This window comes from Ixodes scapularis, unplaced genomic scaffold, assembly GCF_016920785.2.
Source record: "Ixodes scapularis isolate PalLabHiFi unplaced genomic scaffold, ASM1692078v2 PGA_scaffold13__105_contigs__length_92229423, whole genome shotgun sequence".
Classification (NCBI taxonomy): domain Eukaryota; kingdom Metazoa; phylum Arthropoda; class Arachnida; order Ixodida; family Ixodidae; genus Ixodes; species Ixodes scapularis.
Genome location: NW_024609839.1, coordinates 60,207,392 through 60,229,570, shown reverse-complemented (window position 1 = coordinate 60,229,570; position 22,179 = coordinate 60,207,392). Strand labels below are relative to the sequence as shown.

At 45.0% G+C, this 22,179-nt stretch overlaps 1 protein-coding gene across 2 annotated transcripts in view; it reads right to left on the bottom strand.

Annotated features, from left to right (window-relative positions):
* Positions 1 to 22,179, bottom strand: part of LOC8027232 — a 49,103-nt gene that overhangs the window by 15,680 nt on the left and 11,244 nt on the right. For both annotated transcript variants that reach the window (XM_029993751.3, XM_029993752.3), the window contains exons 6-13: positions 19,736 to 19,902; positions 17,956 to 18,084; positions 14,208 to 14,279; positions 13,398 to 13,485; positions 10,305 to 10,466; positions 8,014 to 8,193; positions 4,335 to 4,479; positions 2,557 to 2,687 (exon numbers count right to left, since the gene is read on the bottom strand). In XM_029993751.3, the coding sequence (XP_029849611.2) occupies positions 2,557 to 2,687; positions 4,335 to 4,479; positions 8,014 to 8,193; positions 10,305 to 10,466; positions 13,398 to 13,485; positions 14,208 to 14,279; positions 17,956 to 18,084; positions 19,736 to 19,902 (1,074 nt within the window). The remainder of the gene's footprint in view (positions 1 to 2,556; positions 2,688 to 4,334; positions 4,480 to 8,013; positions 8,194 to 10,304; positions 10,467 to 13,397; positions 13,486 to 14,207; positions 14,280 to 17,955; positions 18,085 to 19,735; positions 19,903 to 22,179) is intronic.

Sequence of the window (22,179 nt, the reverse complement as noted above, 5' to 3'; positions counted from 1 at the left end):
AGTTTGATGTGCCTAGGGAAATATGGTTGAGCCATAGAACACACCAGAATCCTCAGCGGTGCACAAGCAGCATTTTATTTATCTCAGGATAGGCACTTCATTGGCTAAAAATAAGATTTGCACAACCAAAAATAGACGTTCTGCTCTAAAGATGGTTCCACTTAAACGTTTGAAATAGAACAGGTCAGGAGACCGTAATTATTCGGCTTGCGCATACAACTCAAGTTTATTCCAGTGTCTACCTCTATCTACAGTAGAATCTTGTTGATGCGACCTCGCATAACGAGTTTTTTGGTAAAATATGGTTTTCCTTTCATTCCCGGCCAAGTCCCCTATAGAAGCAGTGTATTTTGATAAAACATTACGATCACATTTTCGCTTGAAATTGGATAATATGAGTACAGAAGCGTGTTTTGATCAAAAACATATATCTTTACATTCCAGTCTACTAGCACAAATCATATTGCAACAAGCAACAAACGTCCTGTTACACGGCCGCAGTCATGGCGAACAGTGGCAGAAATACGAGCAAAAAAACTTTCAGCCTTTTTACTCTGGTGAAGAAGGAAGACCAGCGGAGCTGTACTATGGTCAGACGACCTCAAGGACGACTTCTTGGACAACCTCAAGAACGACGCCAAGGACGACGCCTAAGGATGACGTCTAAGGATGACGTCTAGGACGACCTCAAGGACAATGTCTAGGACAATCTCAAAGACGACTTCTAAGATGACCTCAAGGATGAAGCCTAGAAGACAATCTCAGGGACGACATCTAGACGACCTCAAGGACGACGCCTGGGACGACCTCAGGGACGACGTCTAGGACGACCTCAAGGACGATTTCGAAGACAACGTCTAGGACGACCTCAAGGATGACTTCTGGGGCGACCTCGAGGACGACGTATAAGTTGACCACAAGAATGACTTCTAGGACGACCTCGAGGACAACCTCTCCGACGACAGCAAGGACAACCTCAAGGACGACGTCTAGGACGACCTCAAGGACAACTTCTAGGACGACCTCGAGGACAACCTCTCGGACAATCTCAAGGACGACGTTCAGGACAACCTCAAGGACAACTTCTAGGACGCCATCTAGGACGACGCCTAGAGAAATTCAGCCTCTCCACTCTGGTGAAAACAAGAGTGGAAAAGCTGGAAAGGTTGTCGCCATCTATGAGCAAGGCCGGCAAGCGGATTGTCTGGTTGCCGCCGTCGCTCATAGATGGCAGTAGCTGTCCAGAGTTTTGTGCCTACATTTCTTTGCGGGGGACACGATCCTGGGGAAACTAGCCCTTAACAGCTCCGCTGTAAAAGCAGCCTCAAGTTATTGTTCAAATATTCTAAATATATCTGGGCCGATCCCAAAGGCTGTGCAATACCGACAGTACTGGCTGCTTCCAGGATCGAAACAAGTTTTTCACCACACAAGCATATTTTTTGTCCTTTTGGAGCCCGTTTCGGATAATACGATATTAGGATAATACGTTTTATTTTTCTGTTTCCAGTTGAGAAAAGTATCACCGAGATTCCACCATTTTACGCAGGGCAGCAAAGGTTTCAAGAAATATGCCTTTGTAGCACGAACGTTTGTTAACCGAAAGCATTTTACAAAGCCGCAATCTCATGCAAGTAGACTTAGCTGCCCTGTAAGGCTGAAGGCAAATGGAGTTTCACCCTTATTTATTACCTAAGCTTGCAGGTTTTTGGTGAACGGACACGCCCGAGCAAATACCCAAGTATGACAAAAACAAAGCAACAAAATACAAGGTGGCCACTGTGGATCCTAGCGTCGTAAAATGAACCGAAATAACTCAACAACTGCATGTGGAGAGCCTGAACTTTCACCGAATGTGCATTTAGGCAGTGGATTCTACCTTGTGAAATTTTGAAGAGTAGCTCTCTTCCTGCGAGAAATGGGACTGACAAACTTGCCAGGGTCAATGGCAGATGTGCTCGCAGGCGATAGAGTTAGCAGTGGTTGTAACTTGCGGCCCTGTATCCCGCAGCAAGCAGACGAAGCACTCTGTGGTCTGCTCGCCGCTCCTAACGAGAAATGGTGCAGCCATCTCCCAATAGGTGTATCGCTGATCCGCCGTCGACCCTGGCAAGTTTGTTGGTCTCACTGTTCACGCGAAGGGACGATAGGCATGAACAGCGGGAGTGCCAAGCATGCTATGCCCCCCCCCAACGGCTTGAGACGGGTGCAAATTCAGTCAGGTTCTCTTTCTGTTGTGTAACACAACAAAAATAAAACCTTACTGGATTTGCGCCCCTCCAGAGCGTTTGGGGGGGCATGGCATGGTTGACCTTTCCAGCTGTGCACGCCTAGGGAAGAGAGCGACACCTTGAAATTTCACAAAGCAAATTGTTTTCTGTTTCGTTGGAAAACTCTAGGATCTGTTGTGGCCACCCTATACTAGTATAGGGTAGCCTTATATTCACCCCGCGGAGGACACATAAACGTGGAAGACCGCATTGCGGACGAAGGATACAATGGGAGCAAACGGCGAGCCAATGTAGCATTCAGAGTTTACTGTCGTCGGCTTCATACCTCGATCTCCACGGAGTCTGCAGAGCAGCAAAGGGCCTTCCAGATGTCCTGTCCCGAGGTAAGGCCCTGGATCTGCTTGACGGAGTAGGACACCTGGACTCCGCTGAGCGTCTCCAACGACAGACCCTCCGCTGGGCGACGGATTAATATGGAAGATTAAGAGAAGATCAAATCCGGAAAAACGACACCAGAGGACACCTGTATGGTACCCTGTTCTCCCACTTGTCAAAGCAAGAGCTGTGAGTAACCCTGCACCATCGGGGGGGGGGGGGGGGGGGGGGGGTACTACTCTGCATCCCATACAATGGTAGACCCGGTACCATTGTATGTCCTCTGTGCCCAAACTCCCTTGTCAGTAGAAGTATTGTATACCTTGCGCCGCTGTACACCCTGTGTTCAACCTCCACAGCGAGTAGTACACTAGTACACCCCATACCATTGTATGGGATTCATAGTAGTCTATGGTACACAGTAGTATGGTGTATACAAATGTATATACAAATGTATATACCATACTACATTGCACCTAAAAATGGCCTCATGGTAGTCTTGGTTTCATTTGATGCAGCTAATGGCCTATGTCATCGGCTTCACGATGAAATAAAGCTTGGAAGTGCTCGCAACGAAAAAAGGGCTACTGCATACACTTGCGGAGAAGGAGAGTTTCATGTCATCACTGCGAGTCGTGTTCAATCAGAGCAGCACTTGCTATCGGAACAATATGCCATGTGGTATCTAGCAAAGGAATTGCGAATGCATAAAGGACTTTTAATGCGAAAGCATTAACTATAGTACCATGCAGTAGTAACCGCAAAAAAAAGCGAAAGAAATGCCCGTTCTCTCATTGGTTGAGCAAAATGGCTCTTAGATAGCCATTGGTGGCCACTTCGCAAGAGTGTGCACTTGGCCGCCGCTCTCGTGTCAGGCGTTGCCCGAGAGGTGGTGGGCGGGGGGGGGGGAGGGGCTGCGGCTGCTGTAAGAGAGTGAGCACTTGGCAACCTGGCAGTAGCGAAATGTGGCCATCCATGCCAGTACACCACAGACAAACTAAGGGAGTGGAAGAACAACAGGCAAGCTTTTACATTCACAACTCATAAGAAGTGCTTAAGTGTCTTCGGAATTTCGCAGAGAACATAGCACGTGGTCGGGCGGGGAGACAGCGCGCGTGCTCTCAAAGCGTTTTTTTTTTTTTTTTTTGTAGCATCGTGTGCGGTTCATTTTGCGCACCCCAGAAAACGCAAATTCTCTTTTAACTTCTTTTTTTTGACGGTTTGGTTGCTTGGCGCCAAAGTCTGCTCGTAAAGTTTTCTCAGCGCGTGCTCTCAAAGCGCTTTTCTGTAGCATTGTGTGCAGTCCATCTTGGACGCCAGAAAGCATGGTTCTCTTTTCCTTTTTTGTTGTTATTTTTCTCTGTCGCCGACGGTCTGGCTGCTCGGCGCCAAAGTCGGCTCGTAAAGCTTTCTTTTTACGTCGTCTTTTCTTTCTCTCTTTTTTTTTTTTTTTTTTTTTTTTGTTGTGCGCAATTTTTTGGGGACGTGACTTTTATTTAGGTTGCTCTCCGGAGCATGCTTTTGGACAAGCGTTGCAACAGCACACCATCCGTGAGTACTTTGGACAATAAAAGAAAGTTTAATTTTAACCGTTTTTCTGTCCTCTTTGTAATTCAATCATTCGGATAATTCGACCAAATTTCAAGGTCCCGTCAAGGTTGAATTAACGAAAGTTTACTGTACACAGCCATTGCTTTGAAACGAAAAGGAGGCAGGCACCAAACATACTGTCGTCTTTCTCGACTTGCGACAGCACTTCGGCGGTCAGCTTCTCGGTAAAGGCGCTGCGCAGCTTGTCGTGTTTGGCTGCGACCACGAGTTCGGCGCGCTCGCTGCGCATCACGGCCGTCTTGTTAGACAGCATCTCCAGGTACTGAGGAAAAGGAGGGACGAAAGATAGTTGACCGCGACCACTGTATCGCCCAACAACGGCAAACACGGATACCATTACATATACGAAGAGGCCACAAAAAGAGTGGAACAATCTGCTACATCAGACGATGTTCAAATGTTGATCGAGACGACAAAAACATCCTGTCAATTGCTTTAGCGATAGGCCAGGGCCTCTCACTAAATTGACCAATGCTTGGACGGTTCCAGCCAATGGCCATAAGGCAGATACACTCTATGCTGCATCTGCCGCTTCTGCGTTACATATAGCTTCGACATTGGGAGCAGCCAGTGTATGTGGTAACAAGTGTGGCACTTATGCCACACTTGTTACTAAGGCGTACCGTATTTGCTCGAGTAATGGCCGCACTATTTATAAAGAAGACCCTTGCGTCTACTTTCCCACAGGACACATAGACAGTCAATCATTGCGTTGCGCGTAAATAACATAGCCAGTGATGTGATTGGCCTAAGTCGTTTTGGAGCACCTTTCGGAGCAGCCAAAACAGTGTTTTGGAGCAGCAAAAGTGGCCTTTGGAGCAGCTAAAACAGTGTTTCGGAGCACAGAAAGTGGCCTTTGGAGCAGATATTCTTGGAAAATTCCAATAATATGTGTTTTAGGTGCTGGACAAACGAAGGACACTTTGCTCACCGGAATAAACGAATTATGGTCAAGTTCGACCACCTAGGAGTCTTTTGCATTTTTTGCAAAAGACCCCTAGGTGGGTTTTGCACACATTTTGCAATGTTTCAGTTAAGAAGGAACACTGGTCTTGGAGCTTTTTTTTTCTTATTTCATGACCAAACTCATTGAAATTGTACATGCTTGTTCAGCTTATTGTGCTGATTTCATATATTTCCTCAGTCAGTAGAATTTTCCTGAGGGTAATTAAAACTTGCCTGCCTTTGTTTGGAGGAATGATATGGAAAAGCTGCTCAACAAAATATCCTTTTTAACACATGGCCAGATACCACGAAGTGTAAAGAATACAATGTTGGAAGTACTTTTAAGATAAATTAATTATTAGTGATTTCACAACATATTGAAGTTAAGTGCTCAGTGCATGGCGAACAAGTAATAAAGCAAAATATCATATAAAAAAATTTCTAGGCCTAAATTAAAAAATCTGCTTTCGACATTGTATGCTTCACACATTTAGAAACACATTTCAAGAAAGATTATATTTCTGACTGCTTTAGATGCTGAGATATCCTTTCTGCAAATTTTCAGTGAGTCCAAAATTTATGTAATGTGAAAACAATGTTTTAGAGTCAACTTAAATGCAGATTCAGCCCGCATAGACATTATAAATTGATTTATATCTCAAATACTCATCCACGAAACTAGAAGCCTGGTAGATTCAGAAGAACAACAGCCATTGCCGTTTTCAAGAGAATGCAGTTTCAGGAAGTTTTTGGCTCCGAAGACCCATGTCCCCCTTAAATGATACATATATATGTACCCACTATAGATAGATAAGAAGCAAACTTCACATATTAAAATTTATTTGAAAACCAAACTTTACATATTAAAATTTATTTGAAAATCACCAGTAGTAAATATCACAGCTATAGGTTGACTAGTGATATAATATAATAAATGGAAGCAGTCTCCGACTGATGGAACATATATATATATATATATATATAGCTACTGCAGTGCAATGCCAAATTGCACACAAGAAAAAGGTGCACTACAACTAGCGGGTACTTTTTGCTTTTCGAAACTTTCTGGAAAGCTGCTGCAAGCTTCGCTTTGGCTTAGGCTAGAAAATAATGTCCACTTTCAATGTCCCGAAAAATACATTGAGACACCTTACAAGTTTACAGTGCTGTACGCGTTGCCGAGCAATTCTGAAAAACCGCTTGCCACTGTTTTACTGATTCCCGACGTGCCAGATTTTCGTCACAAGTAAACGTAAAACAGTGGATTGCAAGCGTCCCGGCTGGTGCCTCTGTCGTGCAATCATGTTTGCATGTACGTCAGGGCAACTTCGGCAGGCTTGCAGCTGCACGTGCTTCGTCGCCCGAGCGGAGACGGCTGTTCGATCGAAACCAAAACCATGCCTCTCCGCTCTGTCGCCAACTGGTTTCCAAAAATGTATGCAAAATCTAACTGCCCAGTATGCGGCAATAAACAGTTCAGCGGCGCGTGCTTGCAAGGCCGGCAGGCGAGGTACAAGCTAAACATACAGAAAAAAAGAACCTGAGAGTATCGATGCAGGACATCGCGAGTCAGGGTCAAAACGTTCTTGGAGTGCTTTGTGCAAAGACTGAACTCGAGACAAACAAGCGCGATGTGCGGGTTCAGCGTGCAGATATTGCCTTCTTTGCTTTAGCTCACGTCTCTTCACCAACTTTCTTTCACAACAGATTTTTCATGTACTGGGTCACTCTCGAAAGAAAGCCAACCAAGAGAAACCTCGGTAATCAATACTTCCACACAGCAGTCTTCAAATCAAAAAGGGATTTTCGTAGTAGGGTATGTAATAAACAAGAATAGGAATGTTGAACATGCGGCGGTCCTTATGTTTCAGTTTAGGAAGGTCCATTACTGTAGCCACGTGCAGACTGGCCGGCAGGGGACCAAATAGTTTTCCCACGGCCGTTGCTTTCAGAAGCGAGTGTTTCAGCTCAAAAAGTAACTCCTGCCGCGCAAAAATGTAATTTCGTTTAAAAAAAAACGAAAAAAAAACAAAAAACGCGAGACTAGATTTACGAGACGACGAGAGCGCGAAAGAAGAGACGGCGGGAAAAACCATGCAAGACCAGATGGACGATTAATGTAACTAAAGCAAGGGTGCAGGCGAGCTGGTTCAATACTGACATTGGAGTTTTGTGCCTGTCCTACGTCCCTTCTTTTCCCCGGCTCCAGGGTTACAATGCCACAATTGATGCAGGGTACTTTGTGTGGGCGGCCGCCTGCGCCAGTTAACTCACGCATGCTCAATTACGGTACTCAGTTTAGTTTCGGTTTTGAAAAGCGACCAAAACTGGTCCTTTGGCGCAGGCTTGGCGCAGATTACCCATATTTTGGCAAAATGTAGCAGAATGTAGCAGGGTTAGCCCCTTGGCGCCGTTTGGCGCAATTGGCGCAGCAATCACATCACTGCATAGCGAAACAGCAGATCGAGAACACAATTCTCGATACAAATGCAATCTTCACATGTGGTTTCTTCGCACGAAGACATTATCTCTGTTCTGTAAATAGCTGGAATCATGCTGTCGATCGCGGTGATAGGCAATCTGCATACCCTACGGAAAAGCGAACCCTCAGGTTTTCTTCATAAACAGTGCGGCTATCACTCGAGTAAATACGGTAAACCAGCCTGCATGCAACTCTTGTGTTCCCGCTAATTAGGCATTACTCTGTTGGATCAATACCTGAACTACGTGCAAGCTGCAGTTGCAAGCAACTTCTTGGAAGCTTTGGGTTTCTACTAACGAAGCACTGTATTTACCGAGCAATGTTCTAACAAATGAATGAGCTGGCTATTGTTAAACAAAATCCACCCACCATGACGGGGTAGGCTCGGATCACGATACAATCCACCCTTCCCACGGCCCCTCCCTTTGGGTGCAGGGATCCGAGGGACACGCGGAAGGGCTGGCGTGCTCGAAGGTAGCCCAGCTTGGCGTCCCACCTTGCTCGACGCGTCGAGTTGAAGTTCAGCCTCAGCGCGAGTTCGTCAGGCACCTGCAAGCATCCCAGAGAGGTGCATAAGAGTATCATGCGGAATTCAAAGGGGGGTGGCAACAGACAAAAAAATATATGTGACTTTTTTCTTGTCGCGGCACGACTGAAAAGTCACACACAAGCTCACCTGAGCTGTGGCTCAGCACGGTGGAATTTGAAGAAAAGTATAATATCTAACCAGCGAGCACATTTCACTATATTAAAAGCATCAATCATAGAACACGAGCTCACGTGCAGCTAAGAATAATCAGGCACATTGCTTTCACTCAATTTTAGATCGGCTTTGGACTCGGATTTAGGGCTCGCCCCTTTGTATCAGGGGATTTCAACTAGGGGCTGGATCTAGCCACTCGTATTATTTTCCTTGATTTTCTCCCCTTGCTTCACTTTTTACAAGCACTCCAGTCTTCGTTTTGTTGCCTAAACTGGTGGGATTGTGCCGAGATTTGAGTGTGTTGCCAGCTGCTCGATCGGGGTCGTGTGTGCAATACGAGGGGCAAGAAGACAGAAGCGTTGACCGTCTTCAAGCGTTTTTGCCTTGCTCTGCCTCTCTGTTTGTTATCGTCCTTACCACGCACGCCATTTGCGAGGGAGGCATCTGCCATTAAATTGCGAAAGTTTTACATGGTTTGAGTTGCTCCCTCTCTTAAATCTAGGCGCTTTAGTTTTGATAACGTGAAGAAATAAAAAAGATCTTTCTAGCCGCAAGCACGTCGCGCCTACACACAAGCTCCACCCTGCCAGTCTCACGTGCAGGTAGGTTCAACCGACGCTGCCTGTCCCGGCACCAGGGGTGGGACAGACCAAACTGGTTTTGGAGCAACTTTTGGAGAAGAAATATCTGCATTTCGGAGCAGCTTAGGTGAAAAAAAGTCTGCGCTTTGGAGCACTAAGACTGACATTTTTTCTTCTTGGAGCAGCTTAGAGTAAACTGTGACATGCATCTCAGCCAGTTGTACCATGAGTCACAATTCAAGCAAACTAGGTTTGTACTACAAGTGTTGGAAAGTACTGAACAGAAATTTAGTGTGTAATAGCTGAAACTGCAAACAGAGAGACATTTTATTTTAGGAACAAATTTCGATTAAAAATGAGGAGGCACGACTCATGTTCATTAATGTTACATGCTACGTTGCATCATCCATTGCAGCATGAGCAATGTGACGGTACAATGGTTAGGACGTATGAATGTGCACATCGAATCCATCGTATGAATGGAGAAATGGACAATATCCGTAAACCAAGGACCCGGGCAGCGGCTTGCGCCACCTGACAATGAAATAGCTGAAGTTGACGACCGAGCTTTCACTTTCTGGTTAATCCAGCGTCACCGTGATCATTGGCGCAGCGTGGCGCAAGTTTGGTAAATTTGACGCTTTTGGCGCTGCTAGAAGCAGGAAATTGTGAATGTATCAGAATCGTGCCATTGGAGCAGTTATCCCAGCCTTGTTGCACGGAACCAGGCAACGCGAAGACATGCACTGAGCCATATTTAACTAGCAAGAACGTCTCAGCGGCACGAGCTCTAATCACGGAACAAGTGCTCATGCACAGTTGAGCTCCCTTGACATCGGCTCACGGATGAGCAAGGCGAGGATGCGCCAAGAAGTTCTTAACCAGCAACTGCTTGTACCTACGGTCCGTTACAGGACAGCAGGACAAGCTCATTTCACAAAGCCCTCCACTCTTTCCACTTTAGCGGAGTGAAAGCTGAAGTGGAGAGAAGAAAATCACCCATCATGACAAGTGGTTAGGTCTGCGACAGGGGCGCGTGCAGCTTTCCTTAACCTGCAACAAACCGTAGGTCTGTTGCAGGTTAAAAACGCTGTAGCGTTAACGCCGGGGCGTAGCTCAGGGTTAACACGTCCGCTTCACAAGCAGCAGACCCGGGTTCGAGTCCCACGGGCGGCGAGCAATCTTTTTTAAAGATTTTGCAACATCGACGACGGACGCCCTGCATCGCCAACTACTACAACTACAACACCAACAACGGACATCATTTCCAGTGGTGAGGAGAGCCCGTAAGAGCCATCGCTGCGAAACAAATCGACCGAAAGACAGCCAACCTACAGGTCGCGAGTGTTGCAATTCTCAAGCAGGAAATATCTAACCTCGAGCGGAGCGCAGGCGTCCGTAGATCCGACAATGTCCGCTCCCGAAGTGATCAGCTTCTGCCCCACAAAGATTCGGTTCTCGAACACCAGTTTGGACAGCGGCTCGTCAAACTCGGCCCGGAGTCCGTACCATCCGTCTGTGACCTCCACCCTCAGAGCCTGGACAAATTCAGACGAATCAACACAGGATTCAATCACAGCCAGAGCCCTTTGTAACTAAGTCGAATGACAATTGTTACAACGTTCAGAGCATCCTTCTGAGGGCCATAAGGACTGTAAATAATTTTTTTATTTATTTATGAATACTGTTCAACCCAAGTATGGGGCTTTAACAGGTGTGGGGTATAAAAAGAATGCTCAAACATACAACATCAGAACTACAATACAGTAGGCATTCAGCGACATCTACTTATAATAAAGGGGCTGAAATACAGTCTAAGCTCATTAAAATAGACCTTAATTTTTACCAAGATTTCGGTCTCTTGTAAAAGGAGTATGTCGTATGCAGATATGAAGTGGAGTCAGTGGTACATAGAGGAAAAACAACCAAACTTCATAAATCAATATGTTATATCCAAATGTCTGTTGTCACCAGGACTGTTGTAATGAGCTTAGACTGTAGCGCAAATATTCAATATATTATCTAACACTGAACAAAATAAATTCTCAGCATTCAACATCCATTACTTAGGAAAAAATATTAGAACTACAATTTGTCGGGCTATCTTACACATATTCAGATGTTCTTCTGAAGGTAACAAAGATAGCAAATCTAACTATTTACAGTAGACTCAGACTTTGATAGGTGGAACTCCACGACATGTTTGTTTAATTCCCCAAGTCTTTGGGTGGTCATTTTGTCTCGCGATACCGACGGAAACTTCCGACATGTGGATCTTAACAATTGAAATTTTTGCTAAATGGTATATAGGTTTTTGTCCATTCACTTTGGATTCTCGCTGGGAAAGGTTTAGTTTTAGGTGGTGCAGATAGCAATTGAACTTAAAGTGAGATCTGTGCTGTGACTTTCAGCATGTGAAGCACAACGCTTACCATTCCACTTCTAGGCCACCTCAAAATTTTCTGGGTTCACTCCAGTTGGAAGTGAGATGAGAGCTTAACCATCACAAGACAATTTGCGAACAAGAACACCGACAACTGTGTTCAGACATTAAACAAGAGTAGGCAAAATGAAGACACTAATTAGCCTTTTTAAAATTTTAATTTCCAACCAGTTCATGTCTGCGAAAAGCATTGTTACCTGTACAGCAGTTTGCACAAAACAAGTGATACCAAAAGAGTAGAGGTGTGCGAATATCAAAATCTTTCGAAGCAAATCTAATCGAATAGTAAAAGTTGTGAATCAGATCGAATCGAATAATTTCAGATGCGAATAGTTTCGAATACGAATATTTTTTATTAGTACAAATATTTTCTATTTGATGTGAATTAAATGAGGACACTCAATCAAAACACGACTGGGACTTTTTTTTTTTTTTTTCTTAGCAAACATAATTATGAAAAGGTTAACTTTATTGCAAAAAGAAAAATGTCACACATGTGACTAATAAAAAAACGGATCATATAAAAAGATCAGCCAAGAAAACACCATTCAAGGAGTGAAATTACAGAACATAAACGAAGGTACACAAGCGGAGGCGGTTCGCCAGTCGGAGATCCCGTCGTAGACCCGTCGCATACAAACGCAACCACCTGAACGTAAAGCGCGGTCCAAACCAACGTGCCAAACAGGAGGAAACGGGTTTTGGAGAAATCCGGTGCAAGAAGAATGGTGTCAGTGGTCACGTGAACTTGACGTTTTGCGGCTCCCGCTTTGTGAGTCAACAGTTGAAAATATTCATCTTTTTCCAGACCCGGAGTAGCACAACAGGCCCTCGGCAGGGTGCGCTTCATGGGCTGCGGCACCCCACACCTCCGCCAGAAGTGTTACAGATGACAAGAGCAGAAGAGGAGAAAATCCTGCTTCAAACTGAAAGTTTAATGGGCAAACTTGTGCCAAACAAAATAAAGTATGAGCGTGAAGACAGCAGAAAAGAGGGCGGTGATTTGGCAGCGTAACAGCATGCGAGAGTGAGACTGACTCGACAAGATCCAGCACAGCTCCTTATGTAGTGTGCGTGAGCACCTTGAAAATTCGGCCCAGAAGGTTCGAGCGTCGAACGTTCAGGGTGAGAATGAACAGGCACTTTCGAGAGCAAGAAAGTAGAACGAAATAATAAAAGTTACATCCGAGCAAGAATAAACACAACTTTTCTAGAAGTCCGTAAATGAGCGTTGCTTGCTTGGCCCTCTGCAAGGAATTATATAAAAACCGTGACTGAGAGTTGCTTGCTTGGGCCTGCACGCAGCAATATCACCGATAGCTGAGTCGATCGTAAATCCATATGCGAATTCACAGCACCTTTTCTACTGTAGTGACGGTTAGTGACTAATCCGTGGCATTTGCGCTCACGACGATACACGTGCCATTGCAAATCGTAGTCCTTCATCAAATCTATCGCAGCAATGGCCCCGGTCATGTTTGCACCACGACCACTTCGCCAACACCACAATAAAGACATCACGGCAAGCGAAGGGCAGATCGCGCTGGCGCATGCAAATAACTTTCCACTGCTCTATACAAAAGAAAAAGGCACTTAGGTTGGCCTTTTGGGTTCGCCAAGATCGAAAGCATACTGCACAGTCCAAAAACAAACTAGGAACGAGACCACGAGTTGAGACAAATCAGCAAGTTCTGCATTATTCATAGTTTTCGAATATTCAAAAACTCGAATACTTAAAACAGCAAAAGTGTGAAGCAAATTGAATAGCAAGCACTATTCACAAAGTATTCAAAGTTTTGCATATTCGCACACCTCTAAAAAAGAGCATTCATATGAACACTCCCCTAGGCTACGCCAGCTTTTGCAACCCATGATCAACGTTTTGCTGAATAACAGTTATCGTAAAGCCTGAAGCAGGAAGAACCTTGATCTGTCCTTTCATTTAAATAAAAACAAATCAAAAATGTTTTGGCAAAAAAAGAAAGAAACAATAAATATAAAACATGACGCAATTTCAGCGGCTTACGTTTTCTTCTCGACTGATCCCAGACACGCACAGGATCAGGGTGCCGCTTGCAATGTCGTCCCTCTCAAGGATCTTTCGAAGGGCTGACCTGAAAATTGCAACGAGGGAGGTCACCACTCCAAAAAGGCCCCCGAAGGCAGTTGAGTACTACTAAGTACAGGTGTCATAAGGCAACCTAGCTTAGTACTAACAACTGCAGCAATGCTACATGGCAATATTCTATTAAAATCCTAGTCGTAACTAGGGTTCGGTGTTCTTGGCACATTCCCAAAAATTACCTGCCAAGACTTTTATAATAATCAGGAAAACCGCAAAACCTTGAATCGGAGCTCATCTCGAATAAGAAAACACCAGCTTAGCTGGCAAAAATCTTCAACTACAGCTCTCTTTTTGCGTCGACTCATAACACAGCCAGCACCAAACTGTTTGCAAGGCTGCTTCTATCTTCAAGAAACAGATTTTTATCTCGTTTCCCTACCTTATCGCTGCCGGGACAATTTCCAGGCATCCGGACTGCCTGTATGCTTCCTAGGGATTGGAGTATTCTACACACATGTCCTGTTTTCTTCAACAGAAGCTCCAATGAACCCAGATTTTTTAAATGCAGGATTTCCAAGCAGCATGAACCCCAAAAGAAAAACAAACAAACAAAAATACCCCCGAATCCAAAGAAAAATTAACCCCGAAAACAAGGAATCATAGCTAAAACACAGAATAGTTAGTGGAAAAAAAAAAAAAAAGTGCACACTCAAGGTTTTGAAAATCATTGTTTCCTTGAAGAGTGCAGCACAATAACAAAGAAGTTTGTACCTGGTGCTGTGGTCGATCTCGACGTCGTACCTGTACTTCATTTGGAGCATGACGTTGTCGGGCGTCAAGGACCTAACGACAAAATGGAGGGGTGACGGACATCTGTGAAAACGAGACCAACATACCGTAATATCCCTAGTCATCACCAACCCCCCTGCCACCTGAGATTCATAAAAAAAAGTGGGGTGGGCCATGTTTTGGTGGGTAAATACAAAAGCTAAAAAAAACACCAATTTTTTTTTTTACATTTTTGGTGCAGCTGCACAAGAGATACATTAAACTCAAAATTCGAATTAGTTTTATTGTCTTATGCAAGAAATGCTCACGAAAGAACGTCTGGCTATAGCAAAGTCCGTTGCTTTTATACGTGCCATGAACATCGCTGATCAGCATACAGCGTGAACGTTTGTTCCATGAAAGCACGTTTCTAACTATGCTATGTTCTATCCCCATGTTCTCTTCATTAGAAATTTAAAAAGAATGAAGCAAGAAAAAAGCAAGAGCGAGCGGCCGAAAGAAGCGAGGAAGAGTGATGCTGGAGGAAGCGGGCAAGGCGGCGATCGCGTTGGAAAATACTTTGGCGTCGGGCCAAGTTGGGCGCCTTGTCAATCCAAGGAGCAACCAGGCTCTTGTGCAACTTGTTTCGTGCATACATGCGTGCGTCTGTATGTGTGCGACATGCTATCAATACGGGTTGAGGCGCTGTTGCTGCGTGGCGTGGACAGCACCACGAACGTGGAGTTCGAAACGGGACGCTTTACAAACGTCTGTGCGGCATTCCACCAAATCTTTATTTACCCGTTGGCTTTGTCTCAAACATTGCACAACCTCGCCAACTGCAGTCACTATGTTGTGGGAGAAGGACTAGGTTCGCGGTGATTTCGGAGGAGACATACTTCGACCTTACACTCCGCAGTTCTATTCCAGTGTATGCGGCGTTCGCTGACCTTGCAATCTCTGAATGGGCTAATGCTTCAGTTATTTTCCCAATTTTGTTTTTGTCCGAACCAGATTTTTTATAAGCAAAACGAAGTTTCATTTTGTTATCTCCATTGTTTTTCTTTCGTTCACAAGTACACTAACTTCGGGGTCGCGGGAATCGGGGAGGAAATGCGTGAACAAAGTAAAGTGTCCTTCCCTCCTTCGTTTTACTTTGTCACGGACGTCCTCAAACCGTAAGGTCCGCGGCTGCGTCATACAGGTAGGATGATTGTTCGCGGATCGCGGAGTCTGCATTGGGGTATTTGTAGGGGTGGGCAATCACTCGGTGTTATTTTGGAAATCAATATTCGCACTAAAAGTGGGGTGCGCGATGACTCGGAATATTACAGAAGAAGCATGGCGGCCACTGCTTGAGCAAAACACTAAGCTTCAAAGCACGATAGTATTTTTTTGCCGGTTCAAGCTTGAAAAATCTACAATTTCGTCTAATTTGGACACACCCTATATACCGGTTGGTTTCAATTCGTAACAGCAAACTTTTTATTACTGCTCCGTTAGCCAACGAGATTGTGGCATTAGAAGGTAACAATGCAGAAGAATGAATCATGAAGCAAATATAAACATGAACGTGCCACAACATGCGTTCCTTAGGCCATCAGTGACTAGAATAAAATAAACATTGATATTGAAGTTCAGCATGCTACAGTCTAACTCATTTATAACAAACTCAAATATAGCGAATGTTTGTTTATACTGAACACCCAAACTTTTCAAATAAAAATGCATGTAAGAACTACTTTTTATAAAAAAACAGATGAATGGCTATATCAAACTTTGTCACCATGAGAAGCCTTTCAAAAATTGCACAAATGCCCGTCTCCCAACATGTCCCTTCTAAAAAAAACAAAAAACAATGTTGGAACGAAAGAAAAACTTCCAAACCACAAGCCGCAAACGAAGGTAGCATAGCCAGACATACAGAAGGGGAGATAAGAGAGATAGGCTGAAAGGGCTGACTCGAAGCACCCTTGGGAGGGTGGGGATTCCCCAACATCCTGTTCTCCTTTCTTAAACGATCCGAACCGCTGCAGGACCTAAAATCACACCCCCCTCCCCAAGCACCAAGCGAACTGCATGGCAAGATTCAACAGCCGCGACCTGTCTGCTGGCGTAAACCGGCATTTCCAAACTCGTGAGACGCGCAATTGTTTTTCTCTTTGCCATCCATCTTGAAGCTTGCCGTAAAATACCGCGGAAGCACCCACTTCGTTCAAGGCCCCACTGTTAACCTGTTAAAAATTCAGGAATTCTGCAAATTATATGTTAAGCATCCGATTTGACCGGACAAGTGCCTATGTCTAGATAAATCCAACTTTCAGTGAAAGCGGGGTAGGCGCTTCTCTGGTATTTTACGGTAGTCGACTAGCACCTGTTTCCATGCACGCTTGGTTGGCAGCTTACTTTTTTGTTTGAACGCAGTGTGCGTAAATACATGTGCACGGCGTTCTAAAACCCGCCTACCTCTTTTGCAGCAATGCAGACTCCGCAACACAATAAGTTAATTTGCCTCTGCGCCCCTTTAAACAAGCGGAAGCTTGCACCCTTCAGCGTCATCAGGGACAAGCTAAGGGGAACAGACTTGTCAATGATGTCTCTTATCTTCATTTTTCGTTGAAAAGCTGAGTGTAATTTTTGATAGCTGCACGGCCGCATTAGGCACGTTGTGGACTTTTTAGGGTCCACTTGCTTACGGTGGTGTGCCGAAAGGTAAAGCACATGCGGCGCGTGCTGTGCTTCGTTTTCTTTACCGGTGATCTCGGTTTGCAGCACTTCTGTAAGCACCGCTCTTTTTCGTTTCGAGCTTCTGCCCGCACTAGGAGTAACACATTTGTGCACAATCCAACAGTTTTTCTTCTGATTTCGGCATCTTGAAAGAAAAATTATGTCTCTTTATTGTTATGCAACTCTAAGCCCAGACAGAAAGACATAGGTATATCCAAACATTTCAGGCTCGGTCCAGACCGGCACGCATTTCATTGTTTCCCAAGCAGCAAGAGAATGAATGATTTCCACTCCGCCCCCCCCCTCGCGCAAGTTTGGGTACTCCGATTAGGAGGACGTTCTTGCGGAATTAACTGTTGTACAAAAGTTGCCTATTATCCTATCTATAAGCCCGCCAATAACGTTAGTTAGTTTTTTTGTTTTTTTTTTTTCAGATTGTAGACTTTTTGTGGGACACCAAAAGGACATGTAACAAGTAGTGTATATCGTACATTCTGCGCTACATTGTGTATTTCTAACTCCCATTCTTGAAATTCGCTTTATACGAGTTTTGATACAACGAACTGCCCGCTATATGGAACTAATTATTCTGTCCGACGGAGGCTGTTATAAACAGGTTTGACTATACACCTAGCTACCAGACTTTGCTTCGAATTCTGCATTTTTACGACATCTAGACAATGCCTTTTTGGGCCTACGGTATTTGTCAGAAGCCTGCAGGTGCCCTGAGGCATTTTCACGATTAATAATATAAACTGCGAGAACCGTAAAAACAAAGACAAAGAGGGAAAGAAAAAAAAAACCTTTCAGCCTTTCTACTCTGGTGAAGAAGGAAGAGCAGCGGAGCCGTACTATGTACAGCCATCTATAAGCGACAGCGGCAACCAGACAACCAGCAAGCCAGTTGTCTGGTTGCCGCCATCGCTCATAGATGGTGATAGCTGTCCAGAGGGTTGTATCGAGATTGTCCACGGACACGAAACTGGGGAAACTTGCCCCCACCGTAAAAAAAGGTGCCTCTCACCTCCCCGCAAAGACGTGTGGACCGTGTTGTTCCAAGGAGGCCAGTTTCCAGACGATCCACCGGTAATGGTTGTCGAACCACTCCCGAGATATCAGGCTCGAATCCACGCCCGGAACACCCAAGAACGCGCTAAAGTAAAAAGTTTAAAAAAGAATCACAATCGCTATCATAAAAAGCTATCGTCGCAATAGCAGCGACAGCCGCTATTGCGGTTAAGAACACTGACGTTTATACAGATCCACTCTTTATTTACTCAATCACACAGAACACAGGCCAGTGGTCACTGAAGCCTGTAGGAAAGCAAACACACTACACACATGAATCAATATCACTGCCTAAGCCTATAGCTCGAGACAGGTAGCGTTACAAGTGGTAAGTTGCTTTACATTCAATGTTAAACATAAATCAAGCTTTATGGAGAGGTAGGTGTAGCACCATTCCCCGCAAACCGTAGAAGACACCGCCGCCTGGCAAGAGCCAAGAGCGCCCGCTTCGCATGGCGCCACGGGCAGTGCACGCTTCAGCGCACGTGAAACAGTGTTCTGCCTGGCACAATGACGCCGCCAAGAATGCAGCTGGGAATCCCCTGTAACAGCTATAGTTGTAAAAAAAATTGTAGAGCCCTTCCACTTCACATGAAAATGGAGGACCAGCGAAGCTGTTATCTTCACGACGTCTAGGACGATGCCTAGAGGACAGCCTCTAGGAGGACCTCAAGGACAACTTCTAGGACGCCGCCTAGAGGACGACCTCTCGGACAACGTCAAGGACGACTTCTAGGACGATTTCGAGGACGACTTCTAGGACGATCTCGAGGATGACGCCTAGGACGACCCCTCGGACGACTTCTAGGACAATCTCTAGGACGATGCCTAGAGATGATAACAAGGGATCAGGACCTCACTATCTAATGATGCCAAGGAAGGCTGACTCACGCTGGTTGCCCCCCCTTTTCGTTTGTATTTATTCATACTTGACTACTCTTTTTCTTTTTATTTATTCATACTTGCCACAACCAATGGGGAGTTTTCTGTCGATATGTGAGGATGCATTTTTTCCCCGACCCTAGCATATAACAGCTTCGCTGTAAAAAAAAAAAAAGGATGACGAAGGCAAGGAGATGAGAAACTTCAGACTTCTAACGTACTTAGCAAACCAGTATCTCCACTACTGTACTCAATCTTACAAACATCTGCAGTGCTGACAAAGGCATGGGAACAAGCAAGTGACTTTGAAAAAGTGCTTTCCATGCACAAGTTCTCTCACAACCTGAAGCACTCTGCCGAGCTAGGCTCAGGTGCGTGTGCTTTTGTTTTTACTGCAGACATTTGTAAAATAAAACATATTATGCAAGTGCTTAAAAAAAAAAAAAGATGGCATAGTGTGATGTTCTGAAACAGCTGCTGTAAACCGTGTGTGGTGGATCGCCAGAAATCTGTGTCCCAGTGACTTATGTCACTGAAAGGTGCAAGTAAATCCGGCTTTGAATAACTGTAAATGACTTAATTTTTGAGAGAACCTAATTTTTGCAAATTTCATGATTCGCCTTCAATTTGCGAAAAATAGGTCCCCCGTACAATTCCGGTAAAATGTAAATACATTGGAATCTATATTGAGATCCCGCCGCGTCGCCAAAATTAGAACCCGCGTATTTAAAAACTTAAGCTTTGACCTAAATTGCAAAAGACTGAGCCCACGAAAAATAAGTCATTTACAATATTTCTTTTTCCAGACTGCTACTCAGTCGGTCGCTCGCTCCGTTTAAGATCTTGTTGCCCACCTGTAAAGTTCGCTCTTGCCCAGCCTAGATTGACCTGGCGAGGGCTGCACCGTCGCGCCGTCTCCCAAAATGATGAGCGCATCGGGAGGGGGAGCGGAGAACTCAAAATTCACCGCAGAGATGGAGTTGACGGAAGCAGTGACGCCCGATACACCAAAGGCCGCAAGCTGGAAGACAAAGCGGTCTCTTTCAGATACAAGCAACTCGACCGGTAATATACTGCTCGTGGAAGATTTTTGTTGACCAAAGAATGGTCAAAGCGACGGCTGTTGGCACAGCAGCTTATGTATCAGATGTGCCACATCAGCGCTCAGCTTCGAGTCAAGTTTGAACTTTGAGCCAAACGTTAACGTAATCGTTGTGTCCCTTCTCGCCCAGCATTGGCCTTCTCTGATGACGCCATGTTATTCAGCACTACTGCTTTGTTATCTAGGAGGTGTAGTGTCGCGACATGGCAGAATGTGGGCGCAGTGGCGTCACCAGCATCAGCAGCACCCGAGGTGGCAGCCTGCCACGACCCATCCCCTCCCCTTTCACTGCCCAGGTGCACCATGAGCTCTACACCCGGGGCGGTCCGCCCCCCCCACCCTGCCCTTATGCGTGCGTGCAGTTGCTGCTCTGCCATTGCCGGTTGTGCTTCACTCGGAGTTTCCGTAGTAGCGGTACATGGGCTGTGATGTGTGCGTGCAGTTAAAATGATAGACGCTGTTCCCTCCACGAGTAATATGGACGCGGTTCCTTCCACGAGCGGTATGGATGTGGTTCTTTCCACGAGTGGTATGGACAACCGTATCCAAGGGCGTCGACGTACACTGACAGGCAGAGTACAAAAAAGGGGTGAAAAAATTGCAGGAAGGTCCATCGGTGAATTGTTATCAAATTCGTTAGCATGACCCATGGGAAACGCTACATGCGTCCTCCTGTAGGAAACACTAACACTCACAGTTACACTCTCCAGGCATTCTGCTGCATATCTAGTGAAGAAAAATGTTGGGCACTACATTAGTTTTCAAAGTATGGTTTTTCTAATACAATGTCAGCATGTTCCTGATGAAACTGACTATACCGTATTTACTCGCAGAATGAACACACTTTTTTTCCCGAAAAATCAATGCAAAGTTGGGGGGGAGGGGGGGGGGGGGGCGTTCATTACGCCAAGTAAAATTTTTGGGTCCGTATTTATTTACTCGTATTTACTCGCATAATGGACCTTTTATCCTGAAAAATCAAAGTAACTTCTAATCTCTTTGCGCGCGGCGCCCGACCCAGTAACCAAACTAAACTGTGCAAAAAAAAAAAAAAAAACTCGTTTTTTTTTCCTATTTCCTTGGGTTTTTTTTTTTTTTTTTTGCCCCCTTTCGCAAGTTGTTTTGTTTGCTTAGGCGTTGCTTAGGCGAGGGCTCTCCGCTTATCTTTCTTATCTCCTTGCGCGCGACGCACGACCCCCGGTAACCAAACTGCGCTGTGCAAAAAGAAAAAAAAGCTCCTTTTTTTCTTTTGTTTTTTTCTCAATTCCGTTTTTTTTTTTTTTTTTTTTTCTTTTTGCCGCCTTTCGCAAGCTGTTTCGTTTGCTTAGAGGGCTTCTCAGCTCCTCTTTCTTACCTCCTTGCGCTCGGCGCGCGACCCCCGTAACCAAACTGCGCTGTGCAAAAAAAAAAAAAAGAGGAAAAAAAGCTTTTTGTTTGTTTTCTTAGTTCCGTGTTTTTTTTTTTTTTTTTCTTTTTGCCGCCTGTCGCAAGCTGTTTCGTTCGCTTAGAGCGCTTCTACCTTCTCCGCTTCTACCTCCATTGTGCAAAAATAAAAAAAAGCTCCTCTTCATGTTTTTTTTTTTCTTGCTTCCGTTGGATCTTTGCACATTTTTTTAACGCCTTTTGCAAGGCATTTTGTTCGCCCACGCTGCCCATGCATTCGCGACCTCGCTGCACCAGGATAGAAAAGTGCGTTCATTTCGCGCGCGTGGGGGGAGGGGGTCAAAATTTTGACGTCCGAGTTGGGGGTGCGTTTATTACACGAGTGAAAAAAAGTCGAAATTTTGAGAGCCGACTTGGGGGGTGCGTTCATTACGCGAGTGCGTTCATTACGCGAGTGCGTTCATTGTGCGAGTAAATACGGTACTTCATTTCACAATTCATGTAAACAAATGAAACTTTGCACTGCATCCTGTCTTGCATATGCCAGTGTATACTGCGAATTTCAATCATAATAAGCCAAAGGTTCCAATGTTGACCCTTTTTTCCACTCTTAACTTATCAATCAATCAATTAATCAATCAATCTTTATTTGCACAAGAAATTAGAACACGGGAAGCGTGTGCCACTGGCAGAAAGGTCATGAAACCCGTACGCTGTAGAAACCTTTTGCCTATAATGTACCATATTTGGCGACCTGCAAGAGCTAAGGGTTGTCAGAATGCTGTCTCCACAACAATAAATTCAACCAAGTTA